The sequence below is a fragment of the Sipha flava genome, unplaced genomic scaffold, assembly GCF_003268045.1.
Source record: "Sipha flava isolate LNK unplaced genomic scaffold, YSA_version1 315_pilon_pilon, whole genome shotgun sequence".
NCBI lineage: Eukaryota > Metazoa > Arthropoda > Insecta > Hemiptera > Aphididae > Sipha > Sipha flava.
This window is the reverse complement of record NW_020272995.1, coordinates 1-13,363: the sequence shown is the minus strand read 5'-3', so window position 1 is coordinate 13,363 and position 13,363 is coordinate 1. Positions and strand designations below refer to the sequence as shown.

The 13,363-nt window shown below is 33.1% G+C and overlaps 1 protein-coding gene across 1 annotated transcript; it reads left to right on the top strand.

The window, feature by feature from the left end:
* Positions 1-7,945: 7,945 nt before the first annotated feature.
* On the top strand, positions 7,946-13,186 carry LOC112686583 (4-aminobutyrate aminotransferase, mitochondrial-like; the record flags this gene model as incomplete). Its single annotated transcript, XM_025558946.1, is given in 4 exon segments — positions 7,946-8,281; positions 8,353-8,500; positions 11,321-11,430; positions 13,019-13,186. Coding segments are annotated over 3 exon segments (345 nt in total), but the record flags the coding sequence as incomplete, so codon positions are not given.
* Positions 13,187-13,363: the final 177 nt, after the last annotated feature.

Below are 13,363 nucleotides of genomic sequence, written 5' to 3'. Positions count from 1 at the left end.
AATTTAAAAAAATGTGGGTTTTCACTTACTAAATTTGTGGAGTTTTCACCTACCAAAAGTGTGCGGTTTTTGGAGTCGTCGCTGGAAATTTTCACATGGGCCTCTTATCATTAAGTTGCGCCTCTGTTTACAAATACCTCTATTTTATGTATAGAAAAAGTACTAAGTCAAAAGTAGGATATCTAATTGAAAATTGGTATATAACGTATTGTCATCAATTAACACTAGTTACTATTATTTTATTTTATTTATCGAAACAGAACAACATTTTTCTCACGCATGTATAATACCAAAACTTGAAACGAATTTTTCATTTTTTTAAGATCTGAAAAGAAATCGAAACCTAAAATATTCGTTATTTTAAAAAAACAGAAACCTAAGTTTATTTTTATTTTTTCAAAACCGAAAACAAACTGAAACCGACATTTTATGTTTTAAGAATCGGCATCGAAATCGGAACTGATTTTTTTTTTCTAGGAACCCAACGGAAGTCCCTGTATTACAGTCAGTATGGGGTTAGTCACTTTAAAAAAGTAATAAGGTACTCATTGCTTAAATGTAATGAAATTACATTTTACGAGGCTCAAATAAAATTGTAATGACATTACTTTGCTTTCAATGGCGAATTCTCTACGAATGTTTAGGAATAAAAACGTTATTAAGCAAAGTACAAAAACTATTTTTTAATCAATAATATATTACATATTTTAAAAAAACATAATTTTATTTAATTCTGTTATACTTAATAACATTTAATGACAGAGTATGCGATTGATGTGTGCGCAACCTATCCGACGTTTGTTACCGCTGTAAAATACCAGTTATTCCGAGCCATCTCTACTAGCAGCCGCAGTATTTATTACCCAGGGCATGCTAATTTGTACAGTTTACGTGTACGAGTAATATGACCATTTTTCATCGTTTTATTTTATTGCGCTATTCTTTGATAATGTTCAGTCAGTTAAATATTATTTAAATAAGTGCTATTGTATATAGGTATATTAAATTAAAGTTTTATTAATGAATCAATACAAATTTGTGTATTATTTATTAATTATAAATTAAATATAACTATAAAACATTATGATAAATGAACATGCCCATGCATCAGATTCAGCATTCACCACTGTTTGATTTTCAATAAAAAAAGAAACTACTTTCAGTGGCGTAACCAGAACTTTTAATGCCCGTGGCAAAATAATCCAATCGGGCCCTTAGTTTTATAAATTTGGAAGAAAGAGATATGAGGAATAGCCTACAAAAACTAACCACCTATAAAATTCTACCCTTTAAGGTTACAAACAATAAAAAACATGTTTAGTGTAATATTATTTTTATAGTAAAATTTTATTAAACATTTTTTGGTTTAAAAAATTTATACATAGCAATACAAAATTTAAATATTCAAAATTTCTTCTTTCTTGCTTTTGCTTCAGCAAACATAACGATTAAATCTTCAAAGTCAACTTCTCGGGCTGTTTCTTGTTCGATTGAAATTAACGCCAGGCCACTTAAACGATCTTGCATCATTGTACTCCTTAAATATCCTTTAATAATTTTTAATTTCGAAAATGACCGTTCCACGCTTGCAAATGTAACAGGAATTGTCAAAAATAATAAAAGAGCAGTACATACTTTTGGGAAACTGGCTGTTAAAGAATGATTTTTCACCATTAAAAGTTGAGTAAGATCTCTAGTTGAATTAAGTTGATTTATTTGATTTTTAAGAGTTGATCTTACAGCTAAAATTTCACTTGTAAATGTTTTTGATATGTCTTTATCATATTTGTTTACCAACTTTGTAGCTTCATTTAAAAGCTCTAAATCTATTGCTGATGTAAGAAAAGATGGTTGTAAACATGTGAAATTTAGTATTAATTCTTGAAAACTTGAAAAACGTTTACTTATTTGATTTATTAATATATCCAACGTTCTATTAAAAATAGTTACACGAAGCTTAGTTAACATAGTTCGTCTAAATATCTTTTTACAACTTTATGACGTTTGTTTTGAAACTCTGTAGAGATAGACCAACTTTTAGCAACTATATTTGCTTCTTCCAAGAGATCATTGAAATTACATCTATATTATTTTAATTGTTCATAACAGTTTTTTAATAAATTGGATGTATTATCTAAATCTACCAACTTTGACTGGAGCATTTTAGAAATTATGTTTATAATTTGTAAAATTTTACATTGAAAAACTAAAGTACAAATAAAATTATAATTTTTAATTTGTTTTTTAATCCCTTCAGCTTCATTTCGCTCATCTAACTTAGAGCTGCAAAGTATAACTTTTGTTAAAGCTTTTTGAATTTCAACAAATCTAATTTTAAGCGCAAAAACTGCTTCATAACGACCAGCCTAAACGACACGTCATTGACTAATTACAAAATAAAATATAAATTAAAAGAACATCGAGTAACAACGACTAAACGATGGTCACTTTTTCCTAGAATAGTTCTAATCTGATCTAGTATCTAAGTATAAAATATAAATGTTACGTTCGGTTTCAAAGACAAGCGATTGCGATACGCTTCATTGTTATTTCCATTCTACAAATAACAATATCATTAAATGTATAATAATATTAATATCGACAATGTCGACGGACTGGTAAATAAAATAATCTATAAATATAATCGTGATCAGTTATTAAATTTATTTTATTTCACAAGGATATACATGTATTTTTAAACAGAATCGTATTTATAAATTTCACTATAATGGTGATTTGTTTTTGAATGTACTATTTTTTTCTTGAAGGGCCCTCTAGAATCGTGGCCCTTGGCCCATTGCCCGTCATGCCTCCCCGTCATTCCCTTACGTAACCAATCGTTACGTACTTAAATGTATGTATGTATATAATGTACTTATGTACTTAAATACACAGCTCATTATTTTATCCGTTATCGATATGAACATTATTAATCGGTAGAGTTTAAAGTTAGGATTACGAATTCGAATTCCGCGTCTAAAATGACTACAATAACGTTGCGTTTAAACGAATATACATACATATGTAATGTAATGCATGCGTGACAGGTTAACCACTCGTACCTGTTGCGTTTGTGCGCGCGCTTTATTCGCGCGTACGTGTTCGTCGTCCTAACAAAATCGTCTAGTTTCGCTGCAGTTCGAATCCAACGTCCTCGCGTCGCCCTCCGCGCGCCCGTCGGACGATGTCCGGCGAACAACACCTATAATTGACGTGTAACCTGTACCGTTACGACACGATGGCGGGGTACCCGTACTCCCATGATCCCGTCCACGGGTCGGTTGTTCACACGGGCCGCGATCGCAAGTCACGGGATACGTGACGCGTGAACCCTCCGTAAACGGTATACCGCCGACGAGGGGCAGCCTCCCCATCCCGGCATCGTAATCCCCCCACCCCGGGGAACCGGCTGCTGTCACCGGTCCGCATCGCATTCTAATGCGATTAATAACAATTTACCGTTTTCATCGTCTCGTTTCGTACGACGGCGGCGGTAACGCGGCAACCTTGCCGTAGACGTACGCGCGCACGATTACGATCAAGAATACGTAGGGATCGGTGGCGGATTTGCGGGGGAGAGGTGCGGCATAGGTGCCCCCTTGACGTTTATTTTTTTTTTTTTTTTAATATCGCAGATTTATCTAACGTTTTCGATGCAGTCATCCGCGTACAGTGTATACCAAATAAATATTCATAAACTTTTATTATCGAACGCTACCTCTTTGTGTAGGTACCATATTTCACGATCATAAATAATGATACGATATATAATATAATAATTGTAATATTATTCCTATTCGCTCCCCTCTACCATTAAACAAGCTTCGGATCGGCCTCTAGTACGGTACACGTTACCCTATCACGCCTTGATAGGTGCTTAACGATTTCGAAGGGACACAAAACGTTGCGCTTAAATGTTGTATTAATTTTTCGTTCCGCTACTGGTACGCGAGTCGAGTTTTTTGGAAACGGAACATTCTATGCCGATATTACCGATCCCAGTCCGGTTTGTGTACCGTTGTTCAACTCATTCGTGTGTGTACGTTAAATATATATAATTTAAGTACCGCTAAGTCACCGACTGATCGGCGAACAGTCAAAACAACCGTACCGATTCGTTTGCAACGTTGAGGGAATAAACTTATTGCCCATGTACAGGTGTGCTGAGAAAATATTTTTTCGAAAATCGCATTTTTAACGGTCGAAACAGTAGTAAGTTTTGGGCTGGACGCGCATACGATTTGACACTTTTTCGTCACCTCGGAAATGCTTTATTGTGTTTTATATGTTGATTTTACCGGATGAGATAAGTATAACTGATTGCTCCAATCTAAAACGGTAAAATATCCCCCGGTCGAGGTCGGGTTATTCAGTTAGTAGGGTATACAAAATGAATGTTCAATTAACAATAACGCGTGTGAAACGAGTACCCGAAACGCCGTGATTCGATATAGGGCATTCTGTATATATTCTTGGTCTCTGCTATTCGAGTTGTGTACACAGTCGTTTAACTCGTGCGCGTAAAACGATGTTCATAGGACGTGAAACAACCAATATACGAGTGTAACGACAATATCAATATGTATGTACTTATTTTTGGTTGTGCACATACGCGCGCTTCAGAAGGTAATGCTGACGGTAAAAATGCGAAAACATCACCGTTACTTAATAATTGAATAGGATCCGATAATAATGCTGTCATACACTGTACTACATTAAAACACAATGTCAACGCAGATACGAAATAACGGAGTAATAATAATAAGTACACATGTGTAGGTACTATTGAAATAGACTCGATGGAAAATTAGTTGGTCTTACTTAAATGTAAAAATATCGAAAATTTACTCATAGGTATGCACAACTATCTTTTTTTTTTTTTTTATGAACATTTCTTTGTTAACATTTTGAAAAAACTCGACGAAAACCACGAAAATCCGCGTAGAATTTTTGTACTTCAAATTCGTAAAAGTGTTAATTTTAATAGTTAAATAGTTAATCGAACAAGTCAACAAAAAATAAAAATTAACTATCCACAAATTTGAATAATTTTTTTCTAAACGTTAACATGTTAAATTGTGACGAAACTAAACGTTAATTCAACTGGTAATGTAAGAACAATATTATCGTATTATAAATTATTTATAATACGAATACATATTATACCTACTCGTACATTACTGTATATTATAAACATATTATTAACTCTAGTGCAATGATGCCGGGGTTCTATAAATTTAAAAATATTTAAAACACCACAACATCTAAACATCGGCCACAACGGTGTACTTTATAGGGATTTAATTGTTTTTACCCAAAATATATTGATGTTAGGCTTAAATTTTGTGATGAAGCTTTCGTACGGTTTAACAGTCAAACTTTGGTTCCATATAAAACGAATCCTGAATTGTTTATAGATGTCGAGCCTTTATATTGAGGTCGACCCGACGTACGAACGAATCTTACTGGTGCGCTAAAAACCTATTCACTGAGTAAAGTATTCTATACGAGTGAGTATTCTATATGAGCCAGTAAATTTATTGACGACACACTTAATTAGTTTTAACTTTTTGTTAAAATATTGATATATAACTTTCAACGTTGAAAACGATAAGTATGTCATCGTATCTATTTAGCATTGCTTATTTTTGATTACGTCACGTACAAATCATATTCGTGGTACTCGTTCAAAGTCTCAAGTATGTGTTTGACACAAATCGTTTTAAATTAAGATATAATCATTATTGTAACATAATATTATAGTTACCTACTGTAAATAGAGCCGAGATAATTTTAAAGATTTTATTTATTTATCGTATAGCTACTTACTATTACACTCATTTAACACAACATCAGTATAGCAAAACAAATATATGTTAATACAAATAAAAGTATAACAAGTCAAAAAAAAAAATCATATAAAATCAACAAATAGTCATATAACAAAAATAAAATAAATCACTATAATTTAATGTTTAGTATGGTTGTCCACTCTACAGAACTCTATGTTTGGTTATTAATTCTCTCATGTTTCCTTGGGATTTCCTTTCCGGGCAGTCCATGATAATGTGATCAACTTTGCTGACTCTCACCGCAGTCACACGCTGGGTTGTCTTTCAAATGCCATCTGTGCATAAGTTGTCCACATCTACCGACTCCTGTTCTTAGCCTGTTAAGAATTACCCAGTCCTGGCATGGAAAAGAAAACCCTGCTAATGGAATACTGTGATAGAGATATGTTCACTATTTCTGAGCCTCACGTTCCCCATTATTTGTACTAGTTCGCAGTTCCTCTGAAATCGGAATTCAGTAGTGCCTTTCCTGTTTCCCGTGACGGTTTTCTAGATTTCAATCGAACTTTAGGAATGGTTTTTAGCATCAAGGAAAACATTCAATTATTTGTACCATCATGTTTTCTGACAATATTTACCAGGGCTTCTTGCCTGCTGGCTTCGGAAGTATAATATTTGCCAGCACTGGAAGCCAAGATAGCGGAGTCGATTTTAGACATCCAGTAATTACTTTCATGGAACTATTTAACTGTGTATCAATTTTGCCAGTGTGTGAGCTATTAAGCCGTACTGGGGCATAGTATTATGCTGTTAAGTTTTAGTCCGAGATTTCTGTTAGGTATATTACTTTATAATTACCTAAAACAATATTTCAAAACTGCTGATTTATTTATAAAATGTATTTTGTTATTGCCTCATTTAGAATTATTTCGTCCCGGGACGTGTATTCATTTACACCACTGGGTAGCAACCAGAGGTTTAAATGTTTAAACCCAATTGTAAATATTTTTTTCATAGCGAAGGATATCAATTTCTATCATGGTTTCAAACTGTTTTTTTCTGAGAGATTTATAAATAGTAATTGATACGTAAAGAAGATAAAATATTTAATAAGTACAAATTGTTAACACACATATCAGTTAACATTTTTTTCATTTTTATAATCACCCAATTAGCTATATGTATCATTATAATTATGAACATCGTCTACCTTCCTGCCCGTACAAACTTCCTGTTCACATTACTATCGAATAGTATTCGTATACCATAGATAACGATTGAGTACAGTTTTAATATTTACTACCTACTGCATTCTTTTGATTTAGTTGCAGCGAAACAAATGAAAATTTATTAAGTATAGTTACGTTCGTAGCAGAAAAAAAAACTTGTGGTTTGTGACACTAGTTGATATATATTCTATAAATTTATATTTATGCTCATTTATTTATTCAAAATGTATTTAAAATGTAATATTATTAATATAATTTCACCACATTGAATGTTCCTCATTTATGATTATAGAAATACAGACTATTTTCAATTACTTAAATCATTTTTTTATCATGTAATATCAATTTTATATGGCACATTTATAGTTTCTATATTTATACTATACGAATTAAAAAACTACTCCGTGGATGAGGGTCCATGAAAAAAAAAGTGCTCGCGGTCCGCCAGTTGGTGGTCACCTGGTCTAACACGTTCACTTCGCGTCCGGGGACGATAATTTAAACGTGTCCTCCGAAAAGCTCGGTTAAAGATATTAAGACCCGGTGTCGGTATAAAACGTTGCCCGTACGCAACGTGTAATACGACAATGAGTCGTGGACGCGAATAGAAAAGACTCTTTGTTTTCCTATTCAAGCGCTCGTGGACGTCGATTCGTCGGGTCCAAGCAGTGGGGCGGCGGTGAAGCCGATGGGGGGGGGAGCCGTTTCGCGTTGTCAACCTCCCGACGAGATTTCGAAAAACGTGCGGGCTTACACCGCGACCGATCGAAATACTCGCGGGGCAAAGACCGATGTTAGCCGCGGGAACTTCGAATACGAGAACGCGACCGGGGCGATGGGCGGGTGGGGGGGGGGCGCGCGATACGAATCTCGCGCTGACGAGATCCGAGCGATTCGCGTCGGTCGAGAGCAGATGGCACGCAGCGCGGACGACGTCATCGCCGTATCGTTTCCATATCGATCGCGCACGCGGTAGACCGTTTCGCTGGGCGCCGCACAGTCGCGCTACACTCGTTCACGCAGTGACGGCCCCAGCAACAACCCGTCGGTCACCGGAGAATCAAAAGCACTGGAACGACGACCGTACCAGGTCACGTTGCACGTCGAGTGGCACTGCGCGACTCGGCCACGAAACTTTTCAACGCCGCCCAGCAGAGCAACACCGGTTCACTCGTCGTAATCGGCTTTCGGGCGATCGGTAACCACTGCATACCACTGCACACCACCGTTCGATTTGAACGTTGCGCATTAGAAATAATTGTTTGTAATCATTGTTCCTACTGCGTCCCGTCGCATCACGGTTGCTCATTACGTGTTCGTGATGTACACAGATATAACCGCCGCCGAAAGCTCCGCAAATCTCTCGGCCAACGCACCCGTCGTCCATATCGCGGCGCAGCGGCACCATTACCATGTACCGGATCCAAGACGCGGCTCGTCCTGCGGCCACGGCCGCCAAACACTTCGTCAACGGATCGCGTGAGTACCACCTGCCTACGTACGCTTTTAAATAGACACGCTACACGCGAGTGCACGTCGCGACTCTTAACGACGGATCCGCAAACGCTTGATGCGTTTTTTTCGTTCTTTAACGCTCCACAATGTCCGAATAACGTTCCTGATTCAATTCTACGTAGACCGTAGATCCGTAGATTTGTACAGCGTACATCTTTGAATCGAAATAACGCGAATCGATCAGCGACCAAAAACAAAAACCGAGTCTAGGGTTTTCGTGTTATGAGAATACTCATAAATCAGTTATTAAAAAATACAGATATGAGTTGTTGAAGGGGCCATGCTTACGAGAGGACGAATGCCCCGGTATCCCTTTCATTCATGGTTTGATTGTTGAATCTTATGTGATATTTTATTGCTTCCTCTACTCGAATATGTAAATAAACCATCAAGAAGGGAGATTTTCTACGTTAGATTATTTATAATATCGTTATATTACTTCGATAATTCGAAAACAGAGACACCTATATTTTACACTACTAAATTTGATTAAAGTGAATAGTAATAGTAAGCTAAATATAACACAATTGTCTATTTTTTTTAATTTTTGATAAGGTAAAGAAAATAATTATTCATTGTAAAAAACTCAAAGCTAACCGACATTTTTACTGGGAAAATGATTCTAGACAAAGGCTGATGAAATAAATGGTATTAAATTAAAAATCTACTGGAAAAATCGAAAAAAATCTCTTTAATGTACGTCTACTTAACTAACGGACTACGAGTAATAATGTCGATTTTACATTCAGATATTTTATAAATATGATTTTTATTCGTGGTATATAACGCCGAAAATTTTAATAACATATCCAAAAAATCGTTGAAGAATCATATGTTTTTCGATATAAAGGTCATATCTTTATTTAGAATTTCGAGTTAAATCGATTAATTCGGTAAGTATAGCTAAAAATAATACGATAGGCACTTGAAATTAAAATTTAAACAATATTTGTTTGATTTTAAAATTGAGGATAAAAAAAATCTTATGTAAATATTCTATAGATATTCAGATTTGATAAATCAATTTTCATGAATAAAATACATTCGGAGAGTAAGTTAATTCATCACGCAGTAGCTATATTATTATTTATGTATATTATACCGTATAATAAGTTATACCTTTAGTAAAGTCTTGCAATGCATTTTGTATGTTATAATTATAACTGTAGATTTTTCATGTAAGCTTTATTAAAAATTTTACTTCTAGACTCAAATCTTGAGCTTACGCCGTAAATAAATAGTACTTATAGTACTTGCTATACAGATACGCTTCGTTTCATACTTAAAAAAACAGCAATTCATTAATAAAAAGAACAATTGTCGGGTCAAAAGGCAGTTTTATACATAAATTATGCATCAAATTCTAGTATGTTATGATAAGTAAACTCTTATCGTTAATTCATTATTCTTAGTTTGACGCTCATTGTGTTCTACTAATTTACGTTTTTTTTACAATTCACAGTGAAATGTATAAATCAACTTTTTTATTTAACTCAAACTCAGTTCACAATAATAGCCAGTTTTTAATCTACCAACGTTTTTTTGTTTATATTTTCATCAAATGTGTATGTAAAATTTTCAATAACTCTGTAAAGAAAAACGTTAAGAAAATAACATAATGTTTAAAATTTGGTCATTACTTGCTAAAATCTATAGCTTATACAGAAACAATTCGGAAATAAATTATCTGTTATAGTGATTTAAAATAGTATGAGATATATTAATATATTTTGTTAATTAAAAAACGATTGTTCACGAAAACAAAAATTAATTTGTAAATACTCTAATTATGTACAACAGTCTACTCATGTATATGACACAACAATAGTCTGAAGCGATAAAATTCCATTTGATTTTATGAACAAACATAAATTTATACTTGTTGAAAATATATACTTAGGTATATGAATAAACAGTTTTAAGTAGGTAAATATAAACTAACGTTAACCAACAAAGGTCAAAAAAAATGTTTACATAAAACATTTGTGTTATGTAGTTATGTCACTACAATAAGTATTTATTACGTATTATGGTCACGCGTTTACACTGGATTTTTATCAATATACTTCATCTACGGATGTCGGATACACGTATTTTCATTATAAGTTAATTAATTATTTTGTGTTACCTATTTATTTCAATAACTTTTTTGATTAAGCAGTACTTTGCCCTTTCAATAAAAATCAGAAAATATTGTTATAACATCATGTAAATTTTTATATGGTACATCATTAAGAATGTTTTTTTTTTTTACGAGCAATATTCATAATTATTAGAAATGTGTGGAATGGATTGGAATTGATAATTCGGTACCGCAAGGGGTGCACATAGGTTTGTCTTCCTTAGCCATCAGGTATCCGTCCGTTAGACGAGTGTGATCGATATGGAGTTTATTGATTGTTACTTTTTCTCTTCTTTTCAAGAGGAATAAGCCTTGCTATATCTGTGGTGTTATAAGTATTTTTAAGACTCGTGAGTGTGGAAAGTGAGTCTGAAAGAATTATATTGTTTTAATGAATATTTCTGTGGTCATGTACGTGTATGATATGTTTTACTGATTTAAGTATTGCTATTGCTTCGGCCGTGTAGATGGAACAATTTTCCGTGAGCTTAAATCTGGACATGGACTTTTCGATAGTATTTTTTTGTTTTTTTTTTTTTTTGTCTGAAACACAACCATTGAATAATTATTATAAAAAAACCCCACCACTCGGTTTTACGTAGAATGTGCATATTACATACATAATTTTTCTTGGGCGATTTTTCATTTTTATTGTATTGCAGAGAGAATGGCATCTACACTGGTCCTCGGAGAGTACACAACTCCAGTGGTCAAAGCAGAGGTACCAGGACCGAAATCGAAGAAACTCCTCGCTGAGCTTTCGGAATTCCAGGTAAGACAGCAATAAGGATTAGGTGATAACAATACTGACGACTGGGTCAAGTTGTATTATTACCATGTTGTATTTTAACCATCTATATTTTATATTGTGCATAATAATGATCAATTTAAATTATATTATGCGTATACATTTTGGTTTGCGAAAGTTATTACGTTTATGACTTTAAACAGGATATAGCATTGTAAGATTTAATTAAATAAAAAAAGTTTATTACGAGTAATTAAGCATCCAGGGACTAAAATATACACAGATAGGACATGCATGTATGCATATAATTTATTAAAATACTGCCTTCGACTTGTTGATACAATATCTAATTTTATCTTTTTTTAATTGGAATACAATTTTATTTTTTAAGTGTAAAGTATATTATTTAATACTGCTTTAATGATGAATTATAAAATATTAAAATAATAGTAAGTAATACTCTCTCTGCGTAGTACAAAAGATAAATACATAGAATACTGCGTGTTTAAGTACAATTATTATAATTGTATATTTACTGGTTTTCTTAAATTCCTCTCGTATAAAACTAATTTTAAATTAATTTTGAATATCTATAATTTAAAAAATTAATTTTATCGAGCCGTACCGACCGATTTACAGTTTTTAATTCTATGACTGATTTTGAAAAAAGGTAAAAAGAGTTAAAAAACTTGTAGGCCATATGATGAGATACAAGGACGGGTGTTATATTGCTGTATTGGTCTCATAAACTTGTAACTAATTTATCATTGCTCTTTAGCACTGAAACGCTCTACGTTTAATTTTTTAACGATTAAATAACTTTTTTCGATTTTCCGGTAAACAATTTTTTTTTAGCTACAAAGAAAACCTTATGAGAATCTTTTATCTGATTGTCAAGCTTTAGTATAAAATTGAAGGTTTTATGAATTTTTGACAGCAAAAATGTTTCGTAATTTTTATAATTTTGTCAACATTTTATATTCAAACACTCGTACATTTTTATTTTAAATTAAACTCAATTTTTTCTTTATTAATCAGTTAAACATATATTATAAGTTATAGATATGTAAACTCTTTATTTTACATTATCAAGAATTTTTAAAACCAATATCATTTTATTGACATTTTTTAAAAAAGTTCAGAAAATATAAAATTTTCATCTATCTATAAATAGCTTTAAAAATCTATTAAAAATCATATAATCTATAGCGAACGGTGAAATGAGTATTCAGTCAACATTTCAAGTTTCTACAATTATTAATTTTGAGTTATAATGAAAACATAAATTTGATTTTATCGAAAACCGGTAAATCTTACCGGTTTTCTATAACTCTGTCAGTTTTTCGCTATTATTAAGAAAAAAGGAAAAATCGCAAAATTATACATTTAAAATACCAATTTGACGAAATGTCCTATTAAATAATATTTTAAGATAATCGGAATCATTTTTTTGGTCTAAATCAAAGTACACAGATAGAACAACAAAACTCAGATTATGGAAACACTAATACATTTACCGTTTTATTCAGAATCTTAAATCAATAGTTCAGGGTAATAGTAGTGTGTATGTTTTGTGTTATAATCGGTCACCTGCATCAATACATCTTTTCAGCAATCTGGTTCGGTTCAGTTATTCGCTGACTACAACAAATCGCTGGGGAACTACCTGGTTGACGTGGACGGTAACGTTTTGTTAGATGTGTACACGCAAATATCGTCAATGCCTTTGGGTTACAACCATCCGGACATGTTAAAAGTGTTGGAAAACGACGAAAACAAAGTGAGTATATGTAAATTATACATTATATAATATTAACATCCACACAGTGTTATCTTAAAAATGCACGTACAGGGCCACGTTTAGAATATATTGGCCCCTGAACAAGTGCAGGGTCATACATACCATGGGTACTGGAATATATTCAATATATTAGTGGTCCAATGTCCATTTTTTTTT